At 42.2% G+C, this 27,979-nt stretch overlaps 1 protein-coding gene across 1 annotated transcript in view; it reads left to right on the top strand.

The window, feature by feature from the left end:
- Nucleotides 1-23,861, top strand: part of rnf11b (ring finger protein 11b) — a 37,915-nt gene extending 14,054 nt beyond the window's left edge. Inside the window, exons 2-3 of the mRNA XM_035782064.1 lie at nucleotides 18,969-19,138; nucleotides 21,879-23,861. Of these exons, the coding sequence (XP_035637957.1) occupies nucleotides 18,969-19,138; nucleotides 21,879-22,050 (342 nt within the window). The 3' untranslated portion in view covers nucleotides 22,051-23,861. The remainder of the gene's footprint in view (nucleotides 1-18,968; nucleotides 19,139-21,878) is intronic.
- The last annotated feature ends 4,118 nt before the right edge of the window (nucleotides 23,862-27,979 follow it).

Below are 27,979 nucleotides of genomic sequence, written 5' to 3'. Positions count from 1 at the left end.
CTCTGTCTCTTTGTCTCTGTCTCGCTCTCTCTCTCTCTCTTGCTCTCTCTCTCTCTCGCTCTGTCTCGCTCTCTCTCTCTCTTGCTCTCTGTCTCGCTCTCTCTCGCTCTCTGTCTCTCTTTCGCTCTGTCTCGCTCGCTCTCTCTCTCTCTTGCTCTCTCGCTCTGTCTCGCTCTCTCTCTCTGTCTCTCTCTCGCTCTCTCTCTTGCTCTCTCTCTCTCTTGCTCTCTGTCTCTCTCTTGCTCTCTCTCTCTCTCTCTCTCTCTTGCTCTCTGTCTCTCTCTTGCTCTCTGTCTCTCTTGCTCTCTGTCTCTCTCTTGCTCTCTGTCTCTCTCGCTCTCTCTCTCTCTCTCTTGCTCTCTGTCTCTCTCTCGCTCTGTCTCACTCTCTCTCTCTCTTTTGCTCTCTCTGTATCTGTATCTCCGTATCTCCAGTGAGTCTGTGGGGGAAGGATGGCAGCCAGTATTGTCTGCTGAGTCTCTGGCTGCCCAGGGCTTGGCAGTGCACATAGGGCTGCTCTGTGACTCTGCTCTAGCTTTCGCTCTCCCTCTCTCTATGGGCTCCCTGTCTGTCTATCTGCTCCCTTCTTCACATGTGTTATCCTTAGAGTTACCAGTGTTCAGCCTATATTCATTTAGCATCAGAGGGCTGCTTAAAAATTCAGGATGGTAAAACGTTTTCTGTGTAAACAAATGACTAAAACCAGATATAATGTATGCAGAAAGGATAATGTATCGATATAATTATAGTCTTTGAGAACTAACAATCACCAAAATAAAAATAGTCAGGGACAAAAGATATACAAGATACTTTGATGAAGAGAATCTTAAATTCCCAAAATGTCATGGCATGGGCCCCCATTAATGTCGTTATGTTTGAGTCACTCAGATAGCATAAGAACAAAATAAAATAAAGTTTTATTGGTCGCGTACACATACTGTATTTAGCAGATGTTATTGCGGGTGTAGCGAAATGCTTATGTTCCTAGCTCCAACAGTGTAGCAATATCTAACAATACACACATCTAAAAGTAAAATAATGGAATTAAGAAATATAGAAATATTAGGACGAGGTGTGTGTGCGTGTGCGTGTGTGTATGTGTATGGGATGTATAGACATTATGGACAGTATGTGGATATAATATGTAGTATATCTGAAGAATATGTAGGATAGAATAGTATCTGTGCAGCAATAGTTAAATAGGATGGCCTTGAATAGAATACAGTATATACATATGAAATGTGTAAAACAGTATGTAAACATTATTAAAGTGACCAGTGTTCCATTATTAAAGTGACCAGTGATTCTATGTACATAGGGCAGCAGCCTATAAGGTGCAGGGTTGAGTAACCTGGTGGTACCCCAGCTGGTGACAGTGACTAAGTACAGGGCAGGGTACTGAGTGGAGGCCGGCAGTCTGATGGCCTTGAAGATTGAAGCTGTTTTTCAGTCTCTCGGTCCCAGCTTTGATGTACCTGCACTGACCTCGCCTTCTGGAAGATAGCGGGGTGAACAGGCTGTGGCTCTGGTGGCTGAGGTCCTTGGTGATTTTCTTGGCCTTCCTGTGACACCAGGTGCTGTAGATGTCCTGGATGTCGGGCAGTGTGCACCCAGTGATGTGTTTATTTTCCTGGCAGCACTCCGCCATGGCCCTCACCTCCTCCCTGTAGGCTCATCGTTGTTGGTAATCAGGCCTTTCACTGAACATTAGTGAGTAGTAGGCTCTGAAGTGGTGGATGGTGTGCACGCCTCCTGAGTCAGACCAAAAGTCCACTCCGAATACTACTTCTCTGCCGGCGGCATCTTGGAGCAGCCTCTGGGACAAGTTAAATCACCTTGGAGGGTAGTAACAAAGGATCCAATTCAGGAAGTCATATTTCTAATCAAAATGCTGGTTAGTTACCAACGCTCTGATTTCCAAAAGTTATTTCCGGCTGTATGTGATAACGCAAAAAAACGTTTGGGGTTAAAAATGAGCAGAAATATATATATATATATATATATATATTACAAAGTGGCTTAGTAGCTACAAACAGAGCGGCCATGTCTATCAGCGCCATCTTTAATTCTACACTGCATAAGCCAAGGCAAAATGTGTAGAATTGCAGGAAATTAGCTTTAAAACATTGCCATTATTGGGCACAGGGAAGGGTGATGCGTTTTCTCCCAGGTTTACATTTGCCCCTTTGCTGGTTTGACTATATATTTCCTTCCATCCTAGCTAAATGTCCTAATCTCCTAGCATGCGCCTCCACTATATCAAGGTGTTTTGGTACTTGCCTTATGCATTACGCTTTAACGTGCGCTAACTATACCACAGGTCAATATGGTCTACAGTCTGGCTTAGTGATGCACCGATATGACATTTTTAGCCGATACCGATATCTGATATTTTCCTTGCCAAAAAACAACCCAATACCGATAACTGATATAACATTTTTTTTGTGGCCTTTTAAGCATTCTAGTACAGTTAAATAGTTAACACACATGGACGCAGCAGGCTAAGGCACTGCATCTCAGTGCAAGAGGCGTCGCTACAGTCCCTGGTTCGAATCCAGGCTGTATCACATCCGACTGTGATTGGGAGTCCCATAGGGCGGCGCCCAATTGGCCCAGCGTCATCCGGGCCATCATTGTAAATAGGAATTTCTTCTTAACTGACTTGCCTAGTTAAATAAAGGTTACACACACACCACACTGACCAAAAAGTTATTTTGTTGGCATTTACATACATTTACATATCCCCATTACCAGTAAAACATAATGAAAAACCTATTTCTTTCACTTACTTGCTGTGCTGTTTCGTTGTTCATTTGTTCAGTCGTTTCATTCTCAATCAGGATTTCTATGAAACCAGTTTGGTCCTTTGCGTGTCATAAAAGATACATCTCAAATAACACTATTTGACCAATCAGGACCTGAATATGACTGCATGTCACATAATAATTGAACACGTTCATACATTTCTTATGTAGTTCTTACACATAGATTACCCTATCACTCGTATTTCATATGTCACAACGATTCATTGATACGTATGCTATGATGCTGGTAAAGTTATCTCGTGCACCTACAGTGCTGGTCCTAAAAAAAGCTAGCTAGCTCATGGATGCAAACAATGTTCTTCCACAAAAACATAGAAAACCGACAATCTGTTTCAGTAGCTATAATTAGCTAGCTAAGTATATAGCTAGGTGTCCTCATCTAAAATAACCCTAATTTATGAGACAGTTCTTATTTGATTAATGGTGGTCGTACCCATCTATGTGAAGCTTGCCAAAATAAGTATTAGCCACAATAGTGTACTTTGCGGTTAGCTTTCAAAATAACAGTTTGGCATATTTCTACTATTTGTATTCATTTGCATCACTGTCAATTACATATTTTATTTGGAAGGAAAACCGCAAATTCCACTATTGTGCCTAGTCCTTATTGTGGCTAGCTTCATAACCCGGTCCGGTAGAGCCTCACTAGCCAGATGAAGCTAGCTGGCTTCTTATAATGTTAGCTTTGGGCAACAGGGTATAGTAGCTTGCAAGCTATTTATTTTCATGAACTGAAGTTCAATTTCAATTGGCAACCTAGCTAATACTTACTCAAAAGGATTCCTAAATCATTGCTAAGAATAATGAAAATGACTGCAGATTCTCCTGGTCATTGTTTTCAGGCTGGTTGTATTGGTGCTAGCTAGGTACCAAGCTAAAGCTAGCTAGCTACCCCAGAAGTATTACCAACGTGGTATTCTAAAAAAACATTGTCCGTGGCCGGTGTTTGCTTGTTTGCCGACTTTTTTGTACAGCTTTGACAGTGCTAGTGTATATTTTTTGACACGCAAAGACCCAAACAGCGTTCCGTAGTAAACTTAGGGGAAAAAAGAAACGTCCTCTCACTGTCAACTGCGTTTATTTTTTAGCAAACTTAACATGTGTAAATATTTGTATGAACATAAGATTCAACAACTGGGACATAAAATGAACAAGTTCCACAGACATGTGACTAACAGAAATTGAATAATTTGTCCCTGAACAAAGGGGGGGTCAAAATCAAAAGTAACAGTCAGTATCTGGTGTGGCAACCAGCTGCATTAAGTACTGCAGTGCATCTCCTCCTCATGGACTGCACCAGATTTGCCAGTTATTGCTGTGAGATGTTACCCCACTCTTCCACCAAGGCACCTGCTAGTTCCCGGATATTTCTGGGGGGAATAGCCCTCACCCTCCGATCCAACAGGTCCCAGACTTGCTCAATGGGATTGAGATCCGAGCTCTTCGCTGGCCATGGCAGAACACTGACATTCCTGGCTTGCAGGAAATCACTTACAGAACAAGCAGTATGGCTGGTGACATTGGCAGCTGGAGGGTCATGTCAGGATGAGCCTGCTGGAAGGGTACCACATGAGGGAGGAGGATGTCTTCCCTGTAATGCACAGCGTTGAGATTGCCTGCATTGACAACAAGCTCAGTCTGATGATGCTGTGACACACCGCGCCAGACCATTACGGACCCTCCACCTCCAAATCAATCCCGCTCCAGAGTACAGGCCTCAGTGTAACGCTCATTCCTTCGACGATAAACGCGAATCCGACCATCACCCCTGGTGAGACAAAACCGCGACTCGTCAGTGAAGAGCACTTTTTGCCAGTCCTGTCTGGTCCAGCGACGGTGGGTTTGTGCCCATAGGCAACATTGTTGCCTGGGATGTCTGGTGAGAACAGGCCTACAGGCCTGCAAGCCCTCAGTCCAGCCTCTCTCAGCCTATTGCGGACAGTCTGAGCACTGATGGAGGGATTGTGCATTCCTGGTGTAACTCGGGCAGTTGTTGTTGCCATCCTGTACATGTCCCGCAGGTGTGATGTTCAGATGTACCAATCCTGTGCAGGTGTTGTTACACGTGGTCTGCCACTGCGAGGACGATCAACTGTCCGTCCTGTCTCTCTGTAGCGCTGTCTTAGGCGTCTCACTGTACGGACATTGCAATTTATTGCCCTGGCCACATCTGCAGTCCTCATGCCTCCTTGCAACATGCCTGTTCACACAGATGGGCAGGGACCCTGGGCATTTTTCTTTTGGTGTTTTTCAGTCAGTAGAAAGGCCTCTTTAGTGTCCTAAGTTTTCATAACTGTGACCTTAATTGCCTACCATCTCTAAGCTGTTAGTGTCTTAACGACCATTCCGCAGGTGCATGTTCATTAATTGTTTATGGTTCATTGACCAAGCATGGGAAACAGTGTTTAAACCCTTTACAATGAAGATCTGTGAAGTTATTTGGACTTTTACTAATTATTTTTTAAAGACAGGGCCTTGATAAAGGGACGTTTCTTTTTTCACAGTTTATGTACAGTGGGGCAAAAAAGTATTTAGTCAGGCACCAATTGTGCAAGTTCTCCCACTTAAAAAAAGATGAGAGAGGCCTGTAATTTTCATCATAGATACACTTCAACTATGACAGACATAATGATAGGGGAAAAATCCAGAAAATCACATTGTAGGATTTTTAATGAATTTATTTGCAAATTATGGTGGAAAATAAGTATTTGGTCACCTACAAACAAGCAAGATTTCTGGCTCTCACAGACCTGTAACTTCTTCTTTAAGAGGCTCCTCTGTCCTCCATTCGTTACCTGTATTAATGGCACCTGTTTGAACTTGTTATCAGTATAAAAGACACCTGTCCACAACCTCAAACAGTCACACTCCAAACTCCACTATGGCCAAGACCAAAGAGCTGTCAAAGGACACCAGAAACAAAATTGTAGACCTGCACCGGGCTGGGAAGACTGAATCTGCAATAGGTAAGCAGCTTGGTTTGAAGAAATCAACTGTGGGAGCACTTATTAGGAAATGGAAGACATACAAGACCACTGATAATCTCCCTCGATCTGGGGCTCCACGCAAGATCTCACGCCGTGGGGTCAAAATGATCACAAGAATGGTGAGCAAAAATCCCAGAACCACACGGGGAGACCTAGTGATTGACCTGCAGAGAGCTGGGACCAAAGTAACAAAGCCTACCATATCAGTAACACACTACGCCGCCAGGGACTCAAATCCTGCAGTGCCAGACGTGTCCCCCTGCTTAAGCCAGTACATGTCCAGGCCCGTCTGAAGTTTACTAGAGAGCATTTGTATGATCCAGAAGAAGATTGGGAGAATGTCATATGGTCAGATGAAACCGAAATATAACTTTTTGGTAAAAACTCAACTCGTCGTGTTTGGAGGACAAAGAATGCTGAGTTGCATCCAAAGAACACCATACCTACTGTGAAGAATGGGGGTGGAAACATCATGCTTTGGGGCTGTTTTTCTGCAAAGGGACCAGGACGACTGATCTGTGTAAAGGAAAGAATGAATGGGGCCATGTATCGTAAGATTTTGAGTGAAAATCTCCTTCCATCAGCAAGGGCATTGAAGATGAAACATGGCTGGGTCTTTCAGCATGACAATGATCCCAAACACACCACCCGGGCAATGAAGGAGTGGCTTCGTAAGAAGCATTTCAAGGTCCTGGAGTGGCCTAGCCAGTCTCCAGATCTCAACCCCATATAAAATCTTTGGAGGGAGTTGAAAGTCTGTGTTGCCCAGCAACAGCCCCAAAATATCACTGCTCTAGAGGAGATCTGCATGGAGGAATGTGCCAAAATACCAGCAACAGTGTGTGAAAACCTTGTGAAGACTTACAGAAAACGTCAGACCTCTGTCATTGCCAACAAAGGGTATATAACACCTTTTTGAGGATTAGAAGTTTGGCATTTATACAGAGACTTGATTACACACAGGTGGATTGTATTTATCATCATTAGTCATTTAGGTCAACATTGGATCATTCAGAGATCCTCACTAAACTTCTGGAGAGAGTTTGCTGCACTGAAAGTAAAGGGGCTGAATAATTTTCCACACCCAATTTTTCAGTTTTTGATTTGTTAAAGAAGTTTGAAATATCCAATAAATGTCGTTCCATTTCATGATTGTGTCCCACTTGTTGTTGATTCTTCACAAAAAAATACAGTTTTATATCTTTATGTTTGAAGCCTGAAATGTGGCAAAAGGTCGCAAAGTTCAAGGGGGCCGAATACTTTCGCAAGGCACTGTACTGGGACTATTGTAGTGTTTCAGGCGTGGCAATTTTTTGGTCTCGTCGTCTAGGGTGGCAGAACGGCCCGGATGGCAAACCATGATGTGGAATTAGACGCTTAACTCACAATTTACTGTAGGGGGGCTGGTCTTGAGATAGACTTGACTTGTCCCCCCCCAGTATTTTTCAAACTGTCCTTTAAGTAATTGAAGGGTGTCTGTTCTAGGGTGATTTTTTGAGTTAAATGGGAGAGCAGGGAGAAGGACAGTCATGTTCCTGTCCTCCTCGTCATCCTGTGGGTTTCCTGCCAAAAAGAGAGGCCAAGCTGAGCCGTCACATCCCAGCTTATGCCCCCGGGACAAAGAGACTGCTGACTGCTGCACTACGTCCCCTGGCCCCACCGCCACACCCCCAGCTAATCACACAGCCTCCCACCAGACCTCGTCTGGAAAAGACACTTATATTCTCAGTCTGTCTGTTTTTAACACACAAGTGGACAGGGAGAATATAATTCAGGGCTGAAAATTATGTTCTGGCCATTTTGTTAGTTAAATGCTGAGTCACAGCTTTTCAAAAAACACTGAGTGACTGTATAAGGAAATGAGGGACTGTGACTGAAATCCCACAGGATCTTAATCACTCATGCTTCACTTTTGCTTTACACAATACAGTGCCCAGTGCAAAAAACCTAACGGATATGAATTGTTTGGCCTTTACGCCTATTAAAACTAAGTTTCAAGTTGAACCGTTTGCATGCTTGAGAGATGTTATGTTTCTGACATTAGTAAATGTGTGTACAAAGAAAAAGCACTTTTTTTTTTACAACCGGAGACCCTGTTTTTCATTATACTGAGTGTGTGATCCATGTTGAGGTGAGATTGGATGACCACTTTGAGTGAGGTTTCCATGGGAGAATATTAATTGCAATTTTCTTGATTCTTTGCATCCTCTCTCCTCACCTCTTTCTCAAAACCCATTGGATGAGAAGGTCAGAGGCCCCTTTTCTGACCTCATCCAATAGGTTTTGGGTGGTGAGGAGCGAGGACATGAGGAATCAAGGAAAAGTTTTTGAGCTTCTCCCCATGAGACAGCATTCGTGCCTGGAGCGCATTGGTCTGATGTGATGTCATGTCAGTCTGACGGGCTCTGACAATAAGAGGTAAGAGGACTCTAGTACCCAAAAGACTGTTTTAGCATGGGCAGCACCATTGACGACTTTCACCATTTTGAAGTAGTCAACTGGGTGGGACCCCCTATGGGTTATTAAGGAAGGATCACATAATTCCATTCAGGTCATCAGGAGAGATCAGCCAATGAATTATACTCTTCAGCAAACATCTTAGCTTTATATCTGTTCAAACAACACACTCCAGGTGGCAGTATGCACCCTTTCAGTTTATCAACTTAAAACATAGGTGGCGGTTCAAATTTGGGGAAGTTATTTTTCACCATAAAAATGAACCTTTATAATAAAGCATTCCATGCATCATTGCATTTGCAGACTTATGTAAGATATCCTTCTATTCCTAATGTGATGAGCAGATTGGATAGTCATTATTTAGGTTAATAATATAACTCAATCACTGTTCGGCAAAAAAAACGTCAATGCATGGCTGAGCGCGACGTGGCGTCGAGTCGGCCTAGGCTTTATCAAATGCATTTCTTCTCCTTTACACGGGAAAAATGTACCTTTTTTATAAACACATTTCATGAAATTCTACTACACTTTATATGACTGGAGACATTAGCAGAATCTTTTTTAATAGGAAAAAAAATGCAGGGAAGATGGATGAATAAAAATGATGTTGTCTGATCCATATAATATGATCCATATACTGCCCTTAACCAACACAAAAACATCCTATGGCGTTCTGCATTAGCATCGAACAGCCCCTGTAATATGCAGCTGTTCAGGGAAGCTAGAAACCATTATACACAGGCAGTTAGAAAAGCCAAGGCTAGCTTTTTCAAGCAGAAATTTGCTTCCTGCAACACTAACTCAAAAAAGTTCTGGGACACTGTAAAGTCCATGGAGAATAAGAACACCTCCTCCCAGCGGCCCACTGCACTGAGGATAGGAAACACTGTCACCACTGATAAATCCACCATAATTGAGAATTTCAATAAGCATTTCTCTACGGCTGGCCATGCTTTCCACCTGGCTACTCCTACCCCGGTCAACAGCACTGCACCCCCAACAGCAACTCGCCCAAGCCTTCCCCATTTCTCCTTCTCCCAAATCCGTTTAGCTGATGTTCTGAAATAGCTGCAAAATCTGGACCCCTACAAATCAGCCGGGCTAGACAATCTGGACCCTTTCTTTCTAAAATTATCTGCCGTAATTGTTGCCACCCCTATTACTAGCCTGTTCAACCTCTCTTTCGTGTCGTCTGAGATTCCCAAAGATTGGAAAGCAGCTGCGGTCATCCCCCTCTTCAAAGGGGGGGACACTCTTGACCCAAACTGCTACAGACCTATATCTATCCTACCATGCCTTTCTAAGGTCTTCGAAAGCCAAGTCAACAAACAGATTAACGACCATTTGGAATCTCACCATACCTTCTCTGCTATGCAATCTGGTTTCAGAGCTGGTCATGGGTGCACCTCAGCCATGCTGAAGGTCCTAAACGATATCTTAACCGCCATCGATATGAAACATTACTGTGCAGCTGTATTCATTGATCTGGCCAAGGCTTTTGACTCTGTCAATCACCACATCCTCATCGGCAGACTCGACAGCCTTGGTTTCTCAAATGATTGCCTCGCCTGGTTCACCAACTACTTCTCTGATAGAGTTCAGTGTGTCAAATCGGAGGGTCTGCTGTCCGGACCTCTGGCAGTCTCTATGGGGGTGCCACAGGGTTCAATTCTTGGACCGACTCTCTTCTCTGTATACATCAATGAGGTCGCTCTTGCTGCTGGTGAGTCTCTGATCCACCTCTACGCAGACGACACCATTCTGTATACTTCTGGCCCTTCTTTGGACACTGTGTTAACAACCCTCCAGGCAAGCTTAAATGCCATACAACACTCCTTCCGTGGCCTCCAATTGCTCTTAAATACATGTAAAACTAAATGCATGCTCTTCAACCGATCGCTACCTGCACCTACCCGCCTGTCCAACATCATTACTCTCGACGGCTCTGACTTAGAATACGTGGACAACTACAAATACTTAGGTGTCTGGTTAGACTGTAAACTCTCCTTCCAGACCCATATCAAACATCTCCAATCTAAAGTTAAATCTAGAATTGGCTTCCTATTTCGCAACAAAGCATCCTTCACTCATGCTGCCAAACATACCCTTGTAAAACTGACCATCCTACCAATCCTCGACTTTGGCGATGTCATTGACAAAATAGCCTCCAATACCCTACTCAACAAATTGGATGCAGTCTATCACAGTGCAATCCGTTTTGTCACCAAAGCCCCATATACTACCCACCATTGCGACCTGTACGCTCTCGTTGGCTGGCCCTCGCTTTCATACTCGTCGCCAAACCCACTGGCTCCATGTCATCTACAAGACCCTGCTAGGTAAAGTCCCCCCTTATCTCAGCTCGCTGGTCACCATAGCATCTCCCACCTGTAGCACACGCTCCAGCAGGTATATCTCTCTAGTCACCCCCAAAACCAATTATTTCTTTGGCCGCCTCTCCTTCCAGTTCTCTGCTGCCAATGACTGGAACGAACTACAAAAATCTCTGAAACTGGAAACACTTATCTCCCTCACTAGCTTTAAGCACCAACTGTCAGAGCAGCTCACAGCTTACTGCACCTGTACATAGCCCATCTATAATTTAGCCCAAACAACTACCTCTTTCCCTACTGTATTTCATTTATTTATTTATTTTGCTCCTTTGCACCCCATTATTTTTATTTCTACATTGCACATTCTTCCATTGCAAATCTACCATTCCAGTGTTTTACTTGCTATATTGTATTTACTTTGCCACCATGGCCTTTTTTGCCTTTACCTCCCTTCTCACCTCATTTGCTCACATCGTATATAGACTTGTTTATACTGTATTATTGACTGTATGTTTGTTTTACTCCATGTGTAACTCTGTGTCGTTGTATCTGTCGAACTGCTTTGCTTTATCTTGGCCAGGTCGCAATTGTAAATGAGAACTTGTTCTCAACTTGCCTACCTGGTTAAATAAAGGTGAAATAAATCAAATAAAAAATAATAGGTCTACGAAAAGGGGAGACACAAATACAATACAATAACTTGGAGGAAATGATTGTCCAAAAACAAACTGTCAAATTTGGAGGCAGCAGGGTAGCCTAGTGGTTAGAGCGTTGGACCGGAAGGTTGCAAGTTCAAATCCCTGAGCTGACAAGGTACAAATCTGTTGTTCTGCCCCTGAACAGGCAGTTAACCCACTGTTCCTAGGCCGTCATTGAAAATAAGATTTTTATTCTTAACTGACTTGCCTAGTTAAATAAAGGTTAAAAAAAAAAAATTCAAGTGGCACTGACCCAACAATGTACACACTCACTGGGGACATGGTCGATGCTCTCCGTTGGTGCCAATCATTTTGAACTAAAACTCTAAAACATTATTCATTTTTTTCCCGTAATTGAATTTTAAAATATTGCAATATGCCTAGCTGGGCCTTTCTACTTTTTACTGACAGTTGCAACTCAACAATCATCTATTTGATATTTGCTGCGCAAGCTACCAAAATTGCAGGCCCTTCCGACTATAGACACTGCAATTTTTAAAGAAGCTAAAGATCCTCTGTGGCCAAATCCTGCTTTCTTGGTGATCTGTTTTGAATGATTTTATTTATTTCTGTATAGAAAGGACTAGGCTTATTAGGTTATACAATTTTGTCAATTTAATTAAATTTACTTTAGGGGAAGCTTCAAAATGGAGATGGCCTCAATGTAGCTGCCCATGCTGTTACAGACGCCATAATGGTACAATGTTGCATCCTCCAACTCTCTATGGCTCTGACTTTTATATATATGCAGCATCTCGGCACTGAGGTCACCTGGTGAAAGGGCGGTCTACCCCGGGTTTGGCCGGGGTAAGCCGTCATTGTAAATAAGAATTTGTTCTTAACTGACGTGCCTAGTTAAATAAAGGTTAAATAAATAAAGAGGACTTAAGCATTTTCCAAAAGGGTTGCATTTTGAGGAATTAACCTGTTTTGTTGTTTTACGTCCAGCTTTCACCCTGCACTCATTTCTTGCTTATTTTCTGTCATCCAGTTCTTGCTTTAATCCCTCAGAGTTGAGACTCCCTCCCATCTTTTAGGTTACATACACAGTACTATGCATACCCTCACCACATCATTGCCTCACTACCATTGAGGCTCTGTTGGTTTTGAGAGTGAAGTTAATCTGTGACCTGTTTGTAGCTTCCTGTAAATTGGCCGAGCAGCCGAGCTTAACATCTGACTGAACTGGGCTCTGAGACCGTGAACTGGTCTGAACTCCGGTCTCACAGCCAGACTCTTGACAGAAATAACCCCAGAGAGGACAGAACGACAGATTGGGAAGTCCATGTGCTCTGTTCATGCAGACACACCACAGACAGATCACTTTCTGGCAGACCACATATCACATGATGTACATCATAGCCAATCCCATTGAGAAGATTCACAGATCATACACTAAGTAGGCCTAGCCCTAGACTATAGCTTAGACGGGTTGTTGTGAACTTCTGATAAATGGACACCATCGAAACCCTGAATCAAGGAGATTCCGTTGTGGTTATTCCTATTACATAGTACTTTCCTTAAAATCCCCATTTATGTTCAATTAGCGAAACAAACTATGCTGAACAAAAATCTAAACTCAACGTGCAACAATTTCAACAATTTTACTGAGTTACAGTTCATAGAGGGAATCAGTCAATTGAAATAAATGAATTAGGCCCTAATCTATAGATTTCACTTGACTGGGCAGGGGAGCCACCATGGGTGGGCCTGAGAGGGGATAGTCCCACTCCCACCCACTTGGGAGACTGGCCCACCAACTGGGGAGCAAGGCCCAGCTAATCAGAATGAGTTTTTCCACACAAAAGGCTTTATTACAGACAGAAATACTCCTCAGTTTCATCAGCTGAATCCCGCAGGTGAAGAAGCCGGATGTGGAGGTTCTGGGCTGGCATAGTTGTACGTGGACTGCGGTTGTGTGGCCGGTTGGACTTAATGCCAAATTCTCTAAAACAACGTTGGAGGCGGCTTATGATAGAGAAATTCATGTTAAATTCTCTGGCAACAGCTCTGGTCGACATTCCTACAGTTAGCATGCCTATTTTACGCTCCCTCAAAACTTAAGACATCTGTGGCATTGTGTTGTGTGACAAAACTGCACATTTTAGAGAGGCCTTTTATTGTCCGCACCACATGCCGTTTAATCAGCTTCTTGATATAACACATTTGTGCACAAGCTCTGATAGAAATATGCTTTTTGTTCATATGGAATGTTTCTTTTATTTCAGATCATGAAATCATGAGGCCAACACTGCATTTATATTTTTGTTCAGGAAACCAATGAATGGTATTTGGTATAATCTCTTCCAATACGATTGGGAATAGGATTATTTTTTGTTTATTAGGCCTAAACTATGTGTCACGATCGTCGTATGGAGTAGACCAAAGATCAGCGTGGTTAGAATACATTCTTCTTTATTAATGAAGAACACGAAGAACCAAAAAAACGAATAAGACGACCGTGACCGCTATATAAACAATGTGCTAACGTGCAACATAACATAGACAATAACCCACGAAATACCCAAAGAAGATGGCTGCCTAAATATGATTCCCAATCAAAGACAACGGTAAAAACCTGCCTCTAATTGAGAACCAATCTAGGCAACCATAGACCTACATAAACACCTAGATGGAAACAACCCCATAAATCTACAAAAACCCCTAGACAGTACGAACACCCTAGATGAGACAAAAACACACATATCACCCATGTCACACCCTGACCTAACCAAAATAATAAAGGAAACAAAGAATACTAAGGTCAGGGCGTGACACTACGCTGCTTATCCGTGGAGATATTGTCACGTTGAAGAACATTTAACATTCTTCCATCAGGTTTATTGTCCCTGGCCTGACTGCAGAGATTCATTTACATCAATTAAGGGTTAAAATACTTGCTATATTAATCCGCAAATGCATGAATTGAGGTCTTTGCCATGCACGCCATGCCTCTATGAAAATTGCTGGTGTTACACAGTGTGTGCAAATAAAAAGATCAGGCAGGATTTCTAATGGCTAAGCAGAAAAGGCGATTTCATAATCAGTGTAAGTACTATGTTTGTAACATTAGAAGCTATGTATGATGGGACCTGATCAAGTTATGGTTGATTAGGAAAACTTAGACAAAGCTTCTTGCAGGATTTGGATATCTACAGTGCCTTCAGAGCGTATTCACACCCCTTGACTTTTTCCACATTTTGGTATGTTACAGAAGGGATTTTGTCCATTTTTTGTCAACAAACTACACAAAATACTCTGTCAAAGTAGAAGAAAAATGCTACCTTTTTTTTAATTAATGGAAAATTAAACACAAATATATCTTGATTTTGATCATTATTAAACCCCCTGAGTCAATGGGGCGTCAGGTAGCCTCGTGGTTGGAGCGTTGGGCCAGTAACAGAAAGGTTGCTGGATCGAATCTGTCCTTCTGCCCCTGAACAAGGCAGTTAATCCACTGTTCCCTGGTAGGCCATCATTATAAATAATAATTTGTTCTTAACTGACTTGCCTAGTTAAATAAATAAAAAATTATAAATGCATGTTAGAATCACCTTCGGCAGCGATTAAAGCGTTTTTCTGGGTAAGTATCTAAGGGCTTTGCACACCAGGTGGATTGTACAATATTAGCCCCTTATTCTTATTTTTAAAAGTCAAGCTCTGTCAAGTTGGTTGTTGATCATTGCTAGACAACCATTTTCAAGTCTTGCCATAGATTTTAGGCCGATGTTTAAGTCTAAACTGTAACTAGGGCGCTAAGGAACATTCAATGTCGTCTTGGTAAGCAACTTCAGTGTATATTTGTTATTTTGTCTTAGCTAATTGTCCTGCTGAAAGGAGAATTTGTCTCCCAGTGTCTGTTGGAAAGCAGCAGTTTTCCTATAGCATTTTGCTCATGTTTCTTTTTATCCTAAATTCCCATGTCCTTGCCAATGACATGCATACCCATAACATGATACAGCCATGTCATGTGTTGCTGGATTTGCCACTAACATAACACTTTGTATTCAGGACAAGAAGTTAATTTCTTTGCAACATTTGTTTTAAATATTACTTTAGTGCCTTATTGCAAACAGGATGCATGTTTTGGAAAAATGTTATTCTGTACAGGGGTGTCCTTTTTTATAGTCTGTCATTTATGCTAGAATTGTGGAGTAACTACAATGTTCATTTATTTATCTCCTATCACTGCCATTAAACTGCAATGGCTGTGACCATTTCACCATTGGCCTCATGGTGAAATCCCTGAATGGTGTCCTTCCTCTCCGGCAACTGAGTTAGGAAGGGCGGCTGTATCTTTGTAGTGACTGGGTGTATTGATACACCATCCAAAGTGTAATTAATAACTGCACCATGCTCAAAGGGATATCCAATGTCTGCTTTTTTTTTTTTTTTTTTACCCAACTACCAATAGGTGCCCTTCTTTGTGAACCATTGGAAAACCTTCCTGGTCTTTGTGGTTGAATCTTTGTTTGAAATTCACTGCTCGACTGAGGGACCTTACAGATAACTGTGCAGTATTTGTGGGGTTCAGAGATGGGGTAGTCATCATAAAAATCACGTTAAACACTATTATAGTCCATACAACTCATTATGTGACTTAAGAACATTTTTACTCCTGTACTTATTTAGTCTTGCTATATATATAAGGGTTGAATACTTATTGACTCAAGACATTTCAGCTTTTCATTTTTTATTAATTTGTAAACATAAAAATAAATCCGCTTTGACATAATGTGGTAATGTGTGTAGATCAGTGACACATCTCAATTGAATACATTTTAAATTCAGGCTGTAAGACAGCGAAATGTGGAAAGTCATAGCGTGTAAATACTTTCAGAAGTCCCTGTAAATAGGTTAATGAACCTTAAAGGGATAGTGCAACATTTTGGCAATTAAGCCCTTTTTTCTTGCTTACCCAGAGTCAGATGAACTCATGGGTACGATTTATTAGGTCTGCGTGCAGTTTGAAAGAAGGTTGAAAGTCGTTTCTGGAGCCGTTGCTAGCTAGCATTCAATGACTGGAAGTCTACAGCAACACTAGCATTCTAGCTGGTAAGTATAAAAAGGACAAAATTGCCAAAATAGTCTGCAATCAAATGTATAATTAAATGTAAACACTCTTAGCTCAGTGGAGCTGTTTTAGTCATGCATGACAACTTTTTAATATCAGCACGTAATGTTCAACCAGAGAAAAATGTTTTACATTTCTATCTTCATAATGAGGATTGGTATTGGGTGTTACTTCAGACATAATTTAGACTTCATGTGACGAGTACGTCTTCGCTTCTCAACCATCAGCCAACCACAGAACAAGATATGCGGTCTGAATTGCTTCTATTCTGTATAGATCATGCAGGCCTTTTTGGTCTGACACAGTGGAGTATCTGACTAAGTTAATTTTGTCATATGAACTATATGTGTTTAGATATGGGACTATTTTTTACTTTGAACCCTTTTTCTTCCTAATAGCCAATTGGTAGTTACAATCTTGTCTCATCGCTGCAACTACCCTACGGACTGTGGCGAGGTGAAGGTCGAGAGCCATGCGTCCCCCGAAACAAGACCCTGCCAAGCCGTACTGCTCGTTTAATCCAGAAGCCACACCAATGTGTCGGAGGAAACACCGTCCAACTGACGACCGAAGTCAGCGCCACAAGGAGAGGAGAGCACGATGAGACAAGGAAATCCTGTCCAACTGACGACCGAAGTCAGCACCACAAGGAGTCACTAGAGCACAATGAGACAAGGAAACACCGTCCAACTGACGACCGAAGTCAGCGCCACAAGGAGAGGAGAGCACGATGAGACAAGGAAACACCGTCCAACTGACGACCGAAGTCAGCGCCACAAGGAGAGGAGAGCACGATGAGACAAGGAAACACCGTCCAACTGACGACCGAAGTCAGCGCCACAAGGAGAGGAGAGCACGATGAGACAAGGAAACACCGTCCAACTGACGACCGAAGTCAGCGCCACAAGGAGAGGAGAGCACGATGAGACAAGGAAATCCTGTCCAACTGACGACCGTAGTCAGCGCCACAATGAGAGGAGAGCACGATGAGACAAGGAAACACCGTCCAACTGACGACCGAAGTCAGCGCCACAAGGAGAGGAGAGCACGATGAGACAAGGAAATCCTGTCCAACTGACGACCGAAGTCAGCGCCACAAGGAGTCACTAGAGCACGATGAGACAAGGAAATCCTGTCCAACTGACGACCGAAGTCAGCGCCACAAGGAGTCACTAGAGCACAATGAGACAAGGAAATCCTGTCCTGACAAATCCTCCCCTAACCCAGACGACGCTGGGCCAATTGTGTGCTGCCGGCTGTGTGTCATGGCCGGCTGTGACACAGCTTGGGATCGAACCCGAGGCTATAGTGGTGCCTCTGCACTGCGATGCAGTGCCTGCGACCGCTGCGCCCCTCGGGAGGCCAGATATTTGACTATATTTGACCGCAGACGTGAATGTACGAGTGATTGAATCTACATGGGCTTCAGACATTGACTGCATGCTCTAAACTAAAGCCTTGTTCACACTGCAGGCCTTAATGCTCAAATCAGTTTTGTTTTTCAAATCTGTTTTGGAATACTGACTGTCCAAACAGCAAACTACAAGTGGCCAAATCAGATTTGTGTGTGTTCCGACAGCAGTCATTTGCTGACATGGCTACAGTTAGTTGTCATAGTAACGACAGGTGTGTGCGCAGGGTTGTAAGCTGATTTAGTGGTGGTGCTCACTCAGAAGTTATGTAGCAAGCTAAGGTGACAACAATGCCTGCCATGGATGTTTCCCAGTTTCTTTGAATGTTCAAAATCATAGTGTAAGAAGGATAACTTTCAAACAAGTTCTTTTTGGCTGTCCACAGCAGTCAACTAGATAGCTGTAGCTGTTTAGCTTTCTCGCAAATTCACTTATTTGCTTGTAAACAATTAAGAGGCTGTATAGCTACCACATGTTCCTATCAAACTGTCAACAGAGTAGCTAACAAGCAACAAGATATGCCAAATAACAGTCTAAAAACCACTTGAGGGCAAATAAATTAGATTTAACTGTTCAGACACAAGTCGCATGGCCAGGAATCAGATTAATGTATGACTTCAAACCACTTACGAAGGTGGTTTGAAATGTGGATTGAAATATCTGATTCTATGTGCTTTTTGGCTGTTTATACTGCAGGAAGAATAACAAACTGGAATCGGATGTGCAAAAATAATAGGATTTGAGTCACTTCAAACGGTCCAACGTGAACACGGCTTAATAGTTTACGCTGCCCTTGCCAATCACTCCTTTCATTGGTAACAGATTTCAATAGGACACTTTGTCTTGCATCTTCTCAATTACAGTCATTTGAACTGAAACGCCCATGTTCGCCTTTTTAGAGTGAAAGTTCTCTGACTTGGGAAAGATTGCCACCTGCTGGCTCTATAATTTCAAACCACCTCTAATATTCTCGTTCTAGTTGCACTACAGTGATGCTCTTTACTCCAGTCAACACATAACTTGGTCATTTGAATGTAAAACAGTGTAATGGGCCTTGTACGTTATATTCACAATAAACAAGGGTTTTTCAACGTGGGTGTTTTCACTAATCCCCTCTGTGTTACCTAGGCCTATTCTCAGGCCTCTAAGTGCAAGTTCGTATGTGTCGTTGTGCCCATGCAGGAGCAGCCCTATGTGCCAGTGTACCACCCCACGCCCAGTCAGGCCCGCCTGGCCAGCCAGCTAACAGAGGAGGAGCAGGTCCGCATTGCCCAACGCATTGGCCTCATACACCACCTCCCCAAGGGAGTGTACGACGCTAGCAGGGACGGCTCCGAGAAGAAAATCAGAGAGTGAGTACCACCGGCAACAGCACTCAAACGCAACACATCTCCAAGCATTAAAACACTTATGTTGTAATTGTGTTGCATTAATGTGCCTCGTACTGAATGGAAATGGGCATCTGCGTATGCACATGCACATCGGGTATTTCCATGTATAAGAACCCATGAGGACCAACATGTGAAGTTCATGGGAGCCTATCAAATGAAAGCTAAGAGTTTATATTTTGGGGAAATGAAGCCATAGATACATTTTTCAACCATTTTCCATCTTAAATATTTGACATAAGTCATTTCTGGATAAACATCTACCAGAAAAAGTCAAATAAGGAATTAGAAATACATCAAAACACAATGTTGATGTAAAGACCGTTGGCAACTAACATCAACACTTATATTTAGTTTTGGAGAAATTGTTTGCCTTCTGTAAGTTTAAGAAATATTGCCTTGTGCCTTGTAAATCCATGATCAGAAACTCACATATCTATAAGATATTTTCAAATTTCTCTACCTCATGAGAGAGGATAATGAAAGTTCACAGATGTAACAAGTAGAGTTAATTAGTTATAGTGATTTTTATTTTTGTTTATGAATTATTTTGCTTATGAATTATTAAAGGTATACTTTGGTATGTTGGTATGCTAGTAGATACCCATAGACTTCTAGTCATTGCGCTAACACTAGTTAGTATTGGCTCATGAAACTACCTTGAACTTCCTTCATACTGGACACCGAGACATAAAGATGGCATCCACAAGTTCATCTGACTCTGGGGAATTAGATAAAGGGCCTCGTTGACAAAATTTCTAAGTATCCCTTTAAGTGACCTGTTACCAAATCGGTAACAGAATTACAAACAAATCTGTAATGTAATTACTGCAACTGAATCGGCTTCAATGGGAAATCATAATAGTCACAAACCACAGTTGGTTCCCCTGCTACTTGCTTCCCTTCCATGTTCAGCTCATATCTGTTTTTTCTTTCTCTTTCTGTCATCTGGTGGTCAAACCAAGAGTGTTATAACGGCCTGAGTCTAGACAACTCATCCCTCTCGCTCTCTCTCTGCTTCTCACTCTCCATTTGTCAACTTTCCTAGCTCTTACTGACACCCATGAGCACCCTCTCTTTCCATCGAATGTAACCAGCATCCGAACACTGAGCAGTGACCATCACCGGATGCCCATGGATGTTAAAAAGTAGTTGCAATTTGGTTCACCCTGGCCTTGATTTCAACGTCCACAGACAGACTAGACTGGACCCAGTCTGAACCTACCATAGGCATATGTTTCACAAGTTTGGAGAGCACAGTACAGTACACTACAGTGAGTAGAGCACAGTACAGTACACTACAGTGAGTAGAGCACAGTACAGTACACTACAGTGAGTAGAGCACATTACAGTACACTACAGTGAGTAGAGCACAGTACAGTACACTACAGTGAGTAGAGCACAGTACAGTACACTACAGTGAGTAGAGCACAGTACAGTACACTACAGTGAGTAGAGCACATTACAGTACACTACAGTGAGTAGAGCACAGTACAGTACACTACAGTGAGTAGAGCACATTACAGTACACTACAGTGAGTAGAGCACAGTACAGTACACTACAGTGAGTAGAGCACAGTACAGTACACTACAGTGAGTAGAGCACAGTACAGTACACTACAGTGAGTAGAGCACAGTACAGTACACTACAGTGAGTAGAGCACAGTACAGTACACTACAGTGAGTAGAGCACAGTACAGTACACTACAGTGAGTAGAGCACAGTACAGTACACTACAGTGAGTAGAGCACAGTACAGTACACTACAGTGAGTAGAGCACAGTACAGTACACTACAGTGAGTAGAGCACAGTACAGTACACTACAGTGAGTAGAGCACAGTACAGTACACTACAGTGAGTAGAGCACAGTACAGTACACTACAGTGAGTAGAGCACAGTAGAGTACAAGACAGTGCACTACAGTAGAGTAAAGTGCAGTACAATACTGTACAGTAGAGCACACTACTGTAGTGTACTGTATAATGTACTGTACTAAACTATACAGTACTTTACTGTAATATACTGAACTCTGCCGTACTGAACTCTACCCTACTCTACTTTATTCTGCTGTGTTGTGCTGTACTGTACTGCAGTCTATTCAACTGTGCTGCACTGTGATGTCCAAACATGTGAAACATGAGGAGAATGACATTCATATCCATAATTATGCATTTCTGTGTAATACAGATACAGGACCCATGATATAATTACGTTACCGTAAATATGTTATCGGGTGTTAATCCACTTCACTTAATGTAGTTCAAAGCCCAAAATATATTTTTTCTAACTTTTTCTAACCCCATTCTTTCTGCAGACATTTGAATCTTAATTCGGGCATATATTTAAGAGTTTTTGTAAAAACATGGTCGCTTAAAAACCTGAGGGAGATTTTACCGTAATTCTGTTACCAAAGTTGGCACCTGTACATTTCTTCCACAAAATTTGTTTTTATAAAATATTCTACGGAAATTGATCAACGTAGTTGTATGGTTTGTTAAACTTTGAAATATTTTTTGTTTGTTTGTCATACATTTTAAAGAGAAAAAAACTGGTAACGTAATTCTGTTACGGTGGAATTGTCCGATACATTACTGGTGCTGAATGTCAATTTGTAATAAATGAAAATACTGCATAGGATAAGTAGGTAGATACAACTTCTTTCTAAATCCCACATGATAGAGACGTTGTCTCCCCATCTGTGCAGGTGTGTGATTTGCATGATGGACTTTGTGTATGGAGACCCCATCCGGTTCTTGCCCTGCATGCACATCTACCACATGGACTGTATAGATGACTGGCTGATGCGCTCCTTCACCTGCCCCTCCTGCATGGAGCCAGTGGATGCTGCGCTGCTCTCCTCCTACGAGACCAACTGAGACACAACAGCACCACCGCTACCACCCCTGCACACTGTTTTGACTTACTCCCGCATTCCACCTATGCGGCCCCCTCCAGCATCCCCATGACCCACAGACAGAACCTCCAACATGGGGGAGGGTCACAGCCTCTGGGAGCAGTTGAGGGCTGTGTGGTGGTGTTGAAGGGTGCTGTGGAGGCGATGGATGGCTAACACAGAGAGGGAGCCTCTACCTTCTGGCCTGGCCTGCTGGACAGGAAAGCACAGGCTGGGGGAGGACTGTGGATACTGGTGACCAAGACTGTCTCTTACTGTCATATATCACCCTCTGTCCATAGCCAACATTTTTAACGCGTTAAAACTCTCTAGAAATACAGATATATGCAAAGATCTCTTGCAAGGAGGTGATTCACTGGCTTTCCTCTCCTTAACATTGTGTTCAAGTCAGAAGCTCTGTTCTACCAGTCCTCTTAAGAGCTCATTGGATTAGTTTTACTAATACAGAGGAGCAAACTATTAATGCACATGTACACAAATCAGAAGAACTTCCACTTATTTTCTAGCCCCAGTGGAAGAGTTCAGCATATGCTTACAAAATATTTGAATAGAAACACTTAATTTTCTCATATTCAGTAACCGCAACATGATTGTTTCAACCCAATGGTAAGGTTTGTTTTCCTGAGTTTGACACTCTATCCTTATTTGGTGAGTTTCTTAGACTAATGATCAGTCAAAAACTGATCATATTGGTCTGCTAGGGGTTGGTCGCAAGGTGTGTTCGATCAAAATACTCTTGTTTAGCACAGTCTTTCTAGACTGCACATCAACTCAAATCAAATGTATTTATATAGCCCTTCGTACATCAGCTGATATCTCAAAGTGCTGTACAGAAACCCAGCCTAAAACCCCAAACAGCAAGCAATGCAGGTGAGAAGCACGGAATAAATTAAAAATACTCACGTTTCATACCAGAGATATTCAACCTTCAATTCACCCCATTCAGAACAAGTGTCTTAGTCATATTACCAAGACCATATGATTTATCCTGTGTTTTGGTTAATCATGTCACATGACCTGGATTTTAACCTTTTCTTTTTAGCCTTTTCCAGAATTTAGATTAAATATGATAGAAATTGTCTAAGGATGGAGATGATACATCTGACATAAAAAGTTTGATGAAAAAGCTTTAAATAATGGTTGAAATCCAGGTCATGTGACATGATTAACCAAAACACAGGGCCCTAGTTCATAATGCATACACACAAGTCATTCAGTTAATTTCAATGAATTAAGTTACATGCCCTAGTGTTTATTTATTAGTTCAACATATGAATCATCAGGTTGTTGTGCAAGGGGTTTAGAAATGAGTGTGCTAACCACACCAAACCTTTAGATTTTTGTGTTCGTCTGCATCTGTCTGAGCACGTGTGTTTCCTCATCCTAATTGTAAATAATGTTGTTTTTTCAAGACTTTCCTGATTTTCATACTTAAACATAGAAAAAATCTCTAATGTATTATGATAACATGCTGGAACCTTTTACAACTATTCAATCAACACAGTTCGCTGTAACCAATAGTTAATAAATAATGGGTGTGGTTTTGATCATATTATGTTGCTGTATTTTGACTGGCTCGAATTAAATGCAAATGTTTATTTACATTTTATTTTAAATGGGGGCAAAGTATCTTTCATGTTAAGTGATCATTTTGCGACATTTAATAAAAGTATTTTAGATGTACTTTGTTAATTGAAAACCTGTTCTCTCATAGTTGGGAAAAATATGCAAATGTTCCATAAATTACTATGAAAGCATAAAATGTTGATCCATTTTGTTAGTTCGAAGTTTTTGGATGTGAAGAGCGGTATATTATCTATTTTACAAAGGAAGTCATGTCGTAACTTGTTATCACTGTTTTCTCCTCATCCCAGACATTGAATTCACCACCGCCAGCTCTCTTTGGCATTCAGAGTGCTCGTCACATTCGTAATAATTGACAGATCTTTGATTTTCTCAGTGGAGGTAGAAAACATGTCTTGAGTGATCATTAGTCCACTGTTGATACAGTCCCAAAAGGTTTTCAAGATATTGGACTTCACCAGAAGTCACCAGAAGATAGTGTTTGTGTGGATTTTTCCTTAAATCTTTTAGTGTTATTTTGATCTCCATTCAATGTGGAGTTCCATTCCCTTAGGTCTTATGAGATGGAGGTTGATTAGCTCCCAGTCTGGCATGGGACCCACATTATCTCAAAGAGATGATGGGAGTGAACATGGATCCCAGACATATATATATATATATATGCCATTTAGCTGACGCTTTTATCCAAAGCGACTTACAGTCATGTGTGCATACATTCTACGTATGGGTGGTCCCGGGAATCGAACCCACTACCCTGGCATTACAAGCGCCATGCTCTACCAACTGAGCCACAGAAGGAATGGCCTGGTCATTGCCGATAAGTTTTAAGGACACTAGAGATGGTGGGAATACTGAAAGATGAAGCAACAATGAGATTGTGTACTTGAAATTATCCACAGCCCCCAACAGCATAAATTACAGGAATGCACTGCAAGACTAGAAGATATACAGTCAAAAGTTTTAGAACACCAACTCAATCTAGGATTTTTAATACTATTTTCTACATTGTAGAATAATAGTGAAGAGATCAAAACTATGAAATAACACATATGGAATCGTGTAGTAACCAAAAAAGTGTTTAACAAATCAAAATATATTTTATATTTGAGATTCTTCAAAGTAGCCACCCTTTGCCTTGATGACAGCTTTGCACACTTGGCATTCTCTCAACCAGCTTCATGAGCTTCATGAGGTAATCACCTGGAATGCATTTTAATTAACAGGTGTGCCTTGTTAAAAATTAATTTGTGGAATTTCTTTCCTTCTCAATGCGTTTGAGCCAACCAGTTGTGTTGTGACAAGGTAGGGGTGGTATACAGAAGATAGCCCTATTTGGTAAAAGACCAAGTCCATATTATGGCAAGAACAGTTCAAATAAGCAAAAAGAAACGACAGTCCATCATTACTTAAAGACATGAAGGTCAGTCAATCTGGAAAATTTCAAGAACTTTGAACGTTTATTCATGTGTAGTTGCAAACACCATCAAACGCTATGATGAAACTGGCTCTCATGAGGACCGCCACAGGAAAGGAAGACCCAGAGTTACCTCTGCTGCAGAGGATAAGTTCATTAGAGTTATCAGCCTCAGAAATTCCAGCCCAAATATTTGTATTTTTTATTTCACCTTTATTTAACCAGGTAGGCCAGTTGAGAACAAGTTCACATTTACAACTGCGACTTGGCCAAGATATAGCAAAACAGTGCGATACAAACAACAACATAGAGTTACACATGGAATAAACAAACTTACAGTCAATAACACAATAGGGAAAAAATCTATATACAGTGTGTGCAAATGAGGTAAGATTAGGGAGGTAAGGCAATAAATAGGCTGTAGTGGCGAAGTAATTACAATTTAGCAAATAAACACTGGAGTGATAGATGTGCAGAAGATGAATGTGCAAGTAGAGATACTGGGGTGCAAAGGAGCAATAATAAATAAATAACAATATGGGGATGAGGTAGTTGGATGGTCTATTTACAGATGTGCTATGTACATGTGAGCTGCTCTGACAGCTGATGCTTAAAGTTAGTGAGGGAGATATGAGTCTCCAGCTTCAGTGATTTTTGCAATTCGTTGCAGTCATTGGCGGCAGAGAACTGGAAGGAAAGGCGGCCAAAGGAGGAAAAGGCTTTGGGGGTGACCAGTGAAATATACTTGCTGGAGCGTGTGCTACGGGTGGGTGCTGCTATGGTGACCAGTGAGCTGAGATAAGGCGGGCCTTTACCGAGCAAAGACTTATAGATGACCTGGAGCCAGTGGGTTTGGCGATGAATATGAAGTGAGGGCCAGCCAACGAGAGCATACAGGTCACAGTGGTGGGTAGTATATGGGGCTTTGGTGACAAAACGGATTGCACTGTGATAGACTGCATCCAATTTGTTGAGTAGGGTGTTGGAGGCTATTTTGTAAATGACATCGCGCAAGTCAAAGATCGGTAAGATGGTCAATTTATGAGGGTTTGTTTGGCAGCATGAGTGAAGGATGCCTTGTTGCGAAATAGGAAGCCAATTCTAGATTTAACTTTGGATTGGAGATGTTTTATGTGAGTCTGGAAGGAGAGTTTACAGTCTAACCAGACACCTAGGTATTTGTAGTTGTCCACATATTCTAAGTCAGAACCATCCAGAGTAGTGATGCTGGACGGGCGGGCAGGTGCAGGCAGCGATCGGGTGAAGAGCATGCATTTAGTTTTATTTGCATTTAAGAACAGTTGGAGGCAACGGAAGGAGAGTTGTATGGCATTGAAGCTCATCTGGAGGTTAGTTAACACAGTGTCCAAAGAAGGGCCAGAAGTATACAAAATGGTGTTGTCTGCGTAGAGGTGGATCAGGGAATCACCAGCAGCAAGAGCGACATCATTGATGTATACAGAGAAAAGAGTCGACCTGAGAATTGAACCCTGTGGCACCCACATAGAGACTGCCAGAGGTCACGACAACAGGCCCTCCAATTTGACACACTGAACTCTGTCTGAGAAGTAGTTGGTGGACCAGGCGAGGCAGTCATTTGAGAAACCAAGGCTGTTGAGTCTGCCGATAAGAAAATGCTTCACAGTGTTCAAGTAACACGGATCTCATTATCAACTGTTCAGAGGAGACTGCGTGAATCAGGCCTTCATGGTCAAATTGCTGCAAAGAAACCACTACTAAACTATACCAGTAAGAAGACGTGCTTGGGCCAAGAAACATGAGCAATGGCCATTAGACCAGTGTAAATCTGTCCTTTGGTCTGATGAGTCCACATTTTTGATTTTTGGTTCCAACCGCCGTGTCTTTGAGAGGCGCAGAGTAGGTGAACGGAGGATCTCACTTGTGGTTCCCACCGTGAAGCATTAAGGAGATGGTGTGATGGTGTGGGGTTGCGTAGCTGGTGACACTGTCTGTGATTTATTTATAATTCAAGGCACACTTAACCAGCATGGCTACCACAGCATTCTGCAGCAATACGCCATCCCACCTGGCTTGCAATTAGTGGGATTATCATTTGTTTTTCAACAGGACAATGACCCAACACACCTCCAGGCTGTAAGTGCTATTTGACCAAGAAGGAGAGTGATGGAGTGCTGCATCAGATGACCTGGCCTCCGCAATCACCCAACCTCAACCCAATTGAGATGGATTGGGATGAGTTGGACCGCAGAGTGAAGGAAAATCAGCCAACAAGTGCTCAGCATATGTGGGAACTCCTTCAAGACTGTTGGGAAAAGCATTCCAGGTGAAGCTGGTTAAGAGAATGCCAAGAGTGTGTAAAGCTGTCATTTTAGTGCCATTCTCCCCTGGGTGTAAAAGAGACCAGGAGTTGCACCAGCAGTGTTAGGAGTGTGTAGATTTGATTGATTTATTTTATTTAAACTTTATTTAACCAGGTAGGCAAGTTGAGATCAAGTTCTCATTTACAACTGCGACCTGGCCAAGATAAAGCAAAGCAGTTCGACACATATTACAACATAGAGTAAAACAACACACACATTGAAGCTGGTCTGTAGGGTTGTTAACACAGTGTCCAAAGAAGGGCCAGAAGTATACAGAATGGTGTCGTCTGCGTAGAGGTGGATCAGAGACTTCCCCAGCAGCAAGAGCGACATCATTGATGTATACAGAGAAGAGAGTCGGCCCAAGAATAGAACCCTGTGGCACCCCCATAGAGACTGCCAGAGGCCCGGACAACAGGCCCTCAGATTTGACACACTGAACTCTGTCGGAGAAGTAGTTGTTGAACCAGGCGAGGCAGTCATTTGAGAAACCAAACCAAGATACTTTGAAGAATCTCAAATATAAAATATAACTTGATTTGTTTAAACTT

This window comes from Oncorhynchus keta, chromosome 1, assembly GCF_023373465.1.
Source record: "Oncorhynchus keta strain PuntledgeMale-10-30-2019 chromosome 1, Oket_V2, whole genome shotgun sequence".
Lineage (NCBI taxonomy): Eukaryota > Metazoa > Chordata > Actinopteri > Salmoniformes > Salmonidae > Oncorhynchus > Oncorhynchus keta.
Note: the sequence above shows the minus strand (reverse complement) of the source record. Positions and strands in the feature narration are given on the sequence as shown.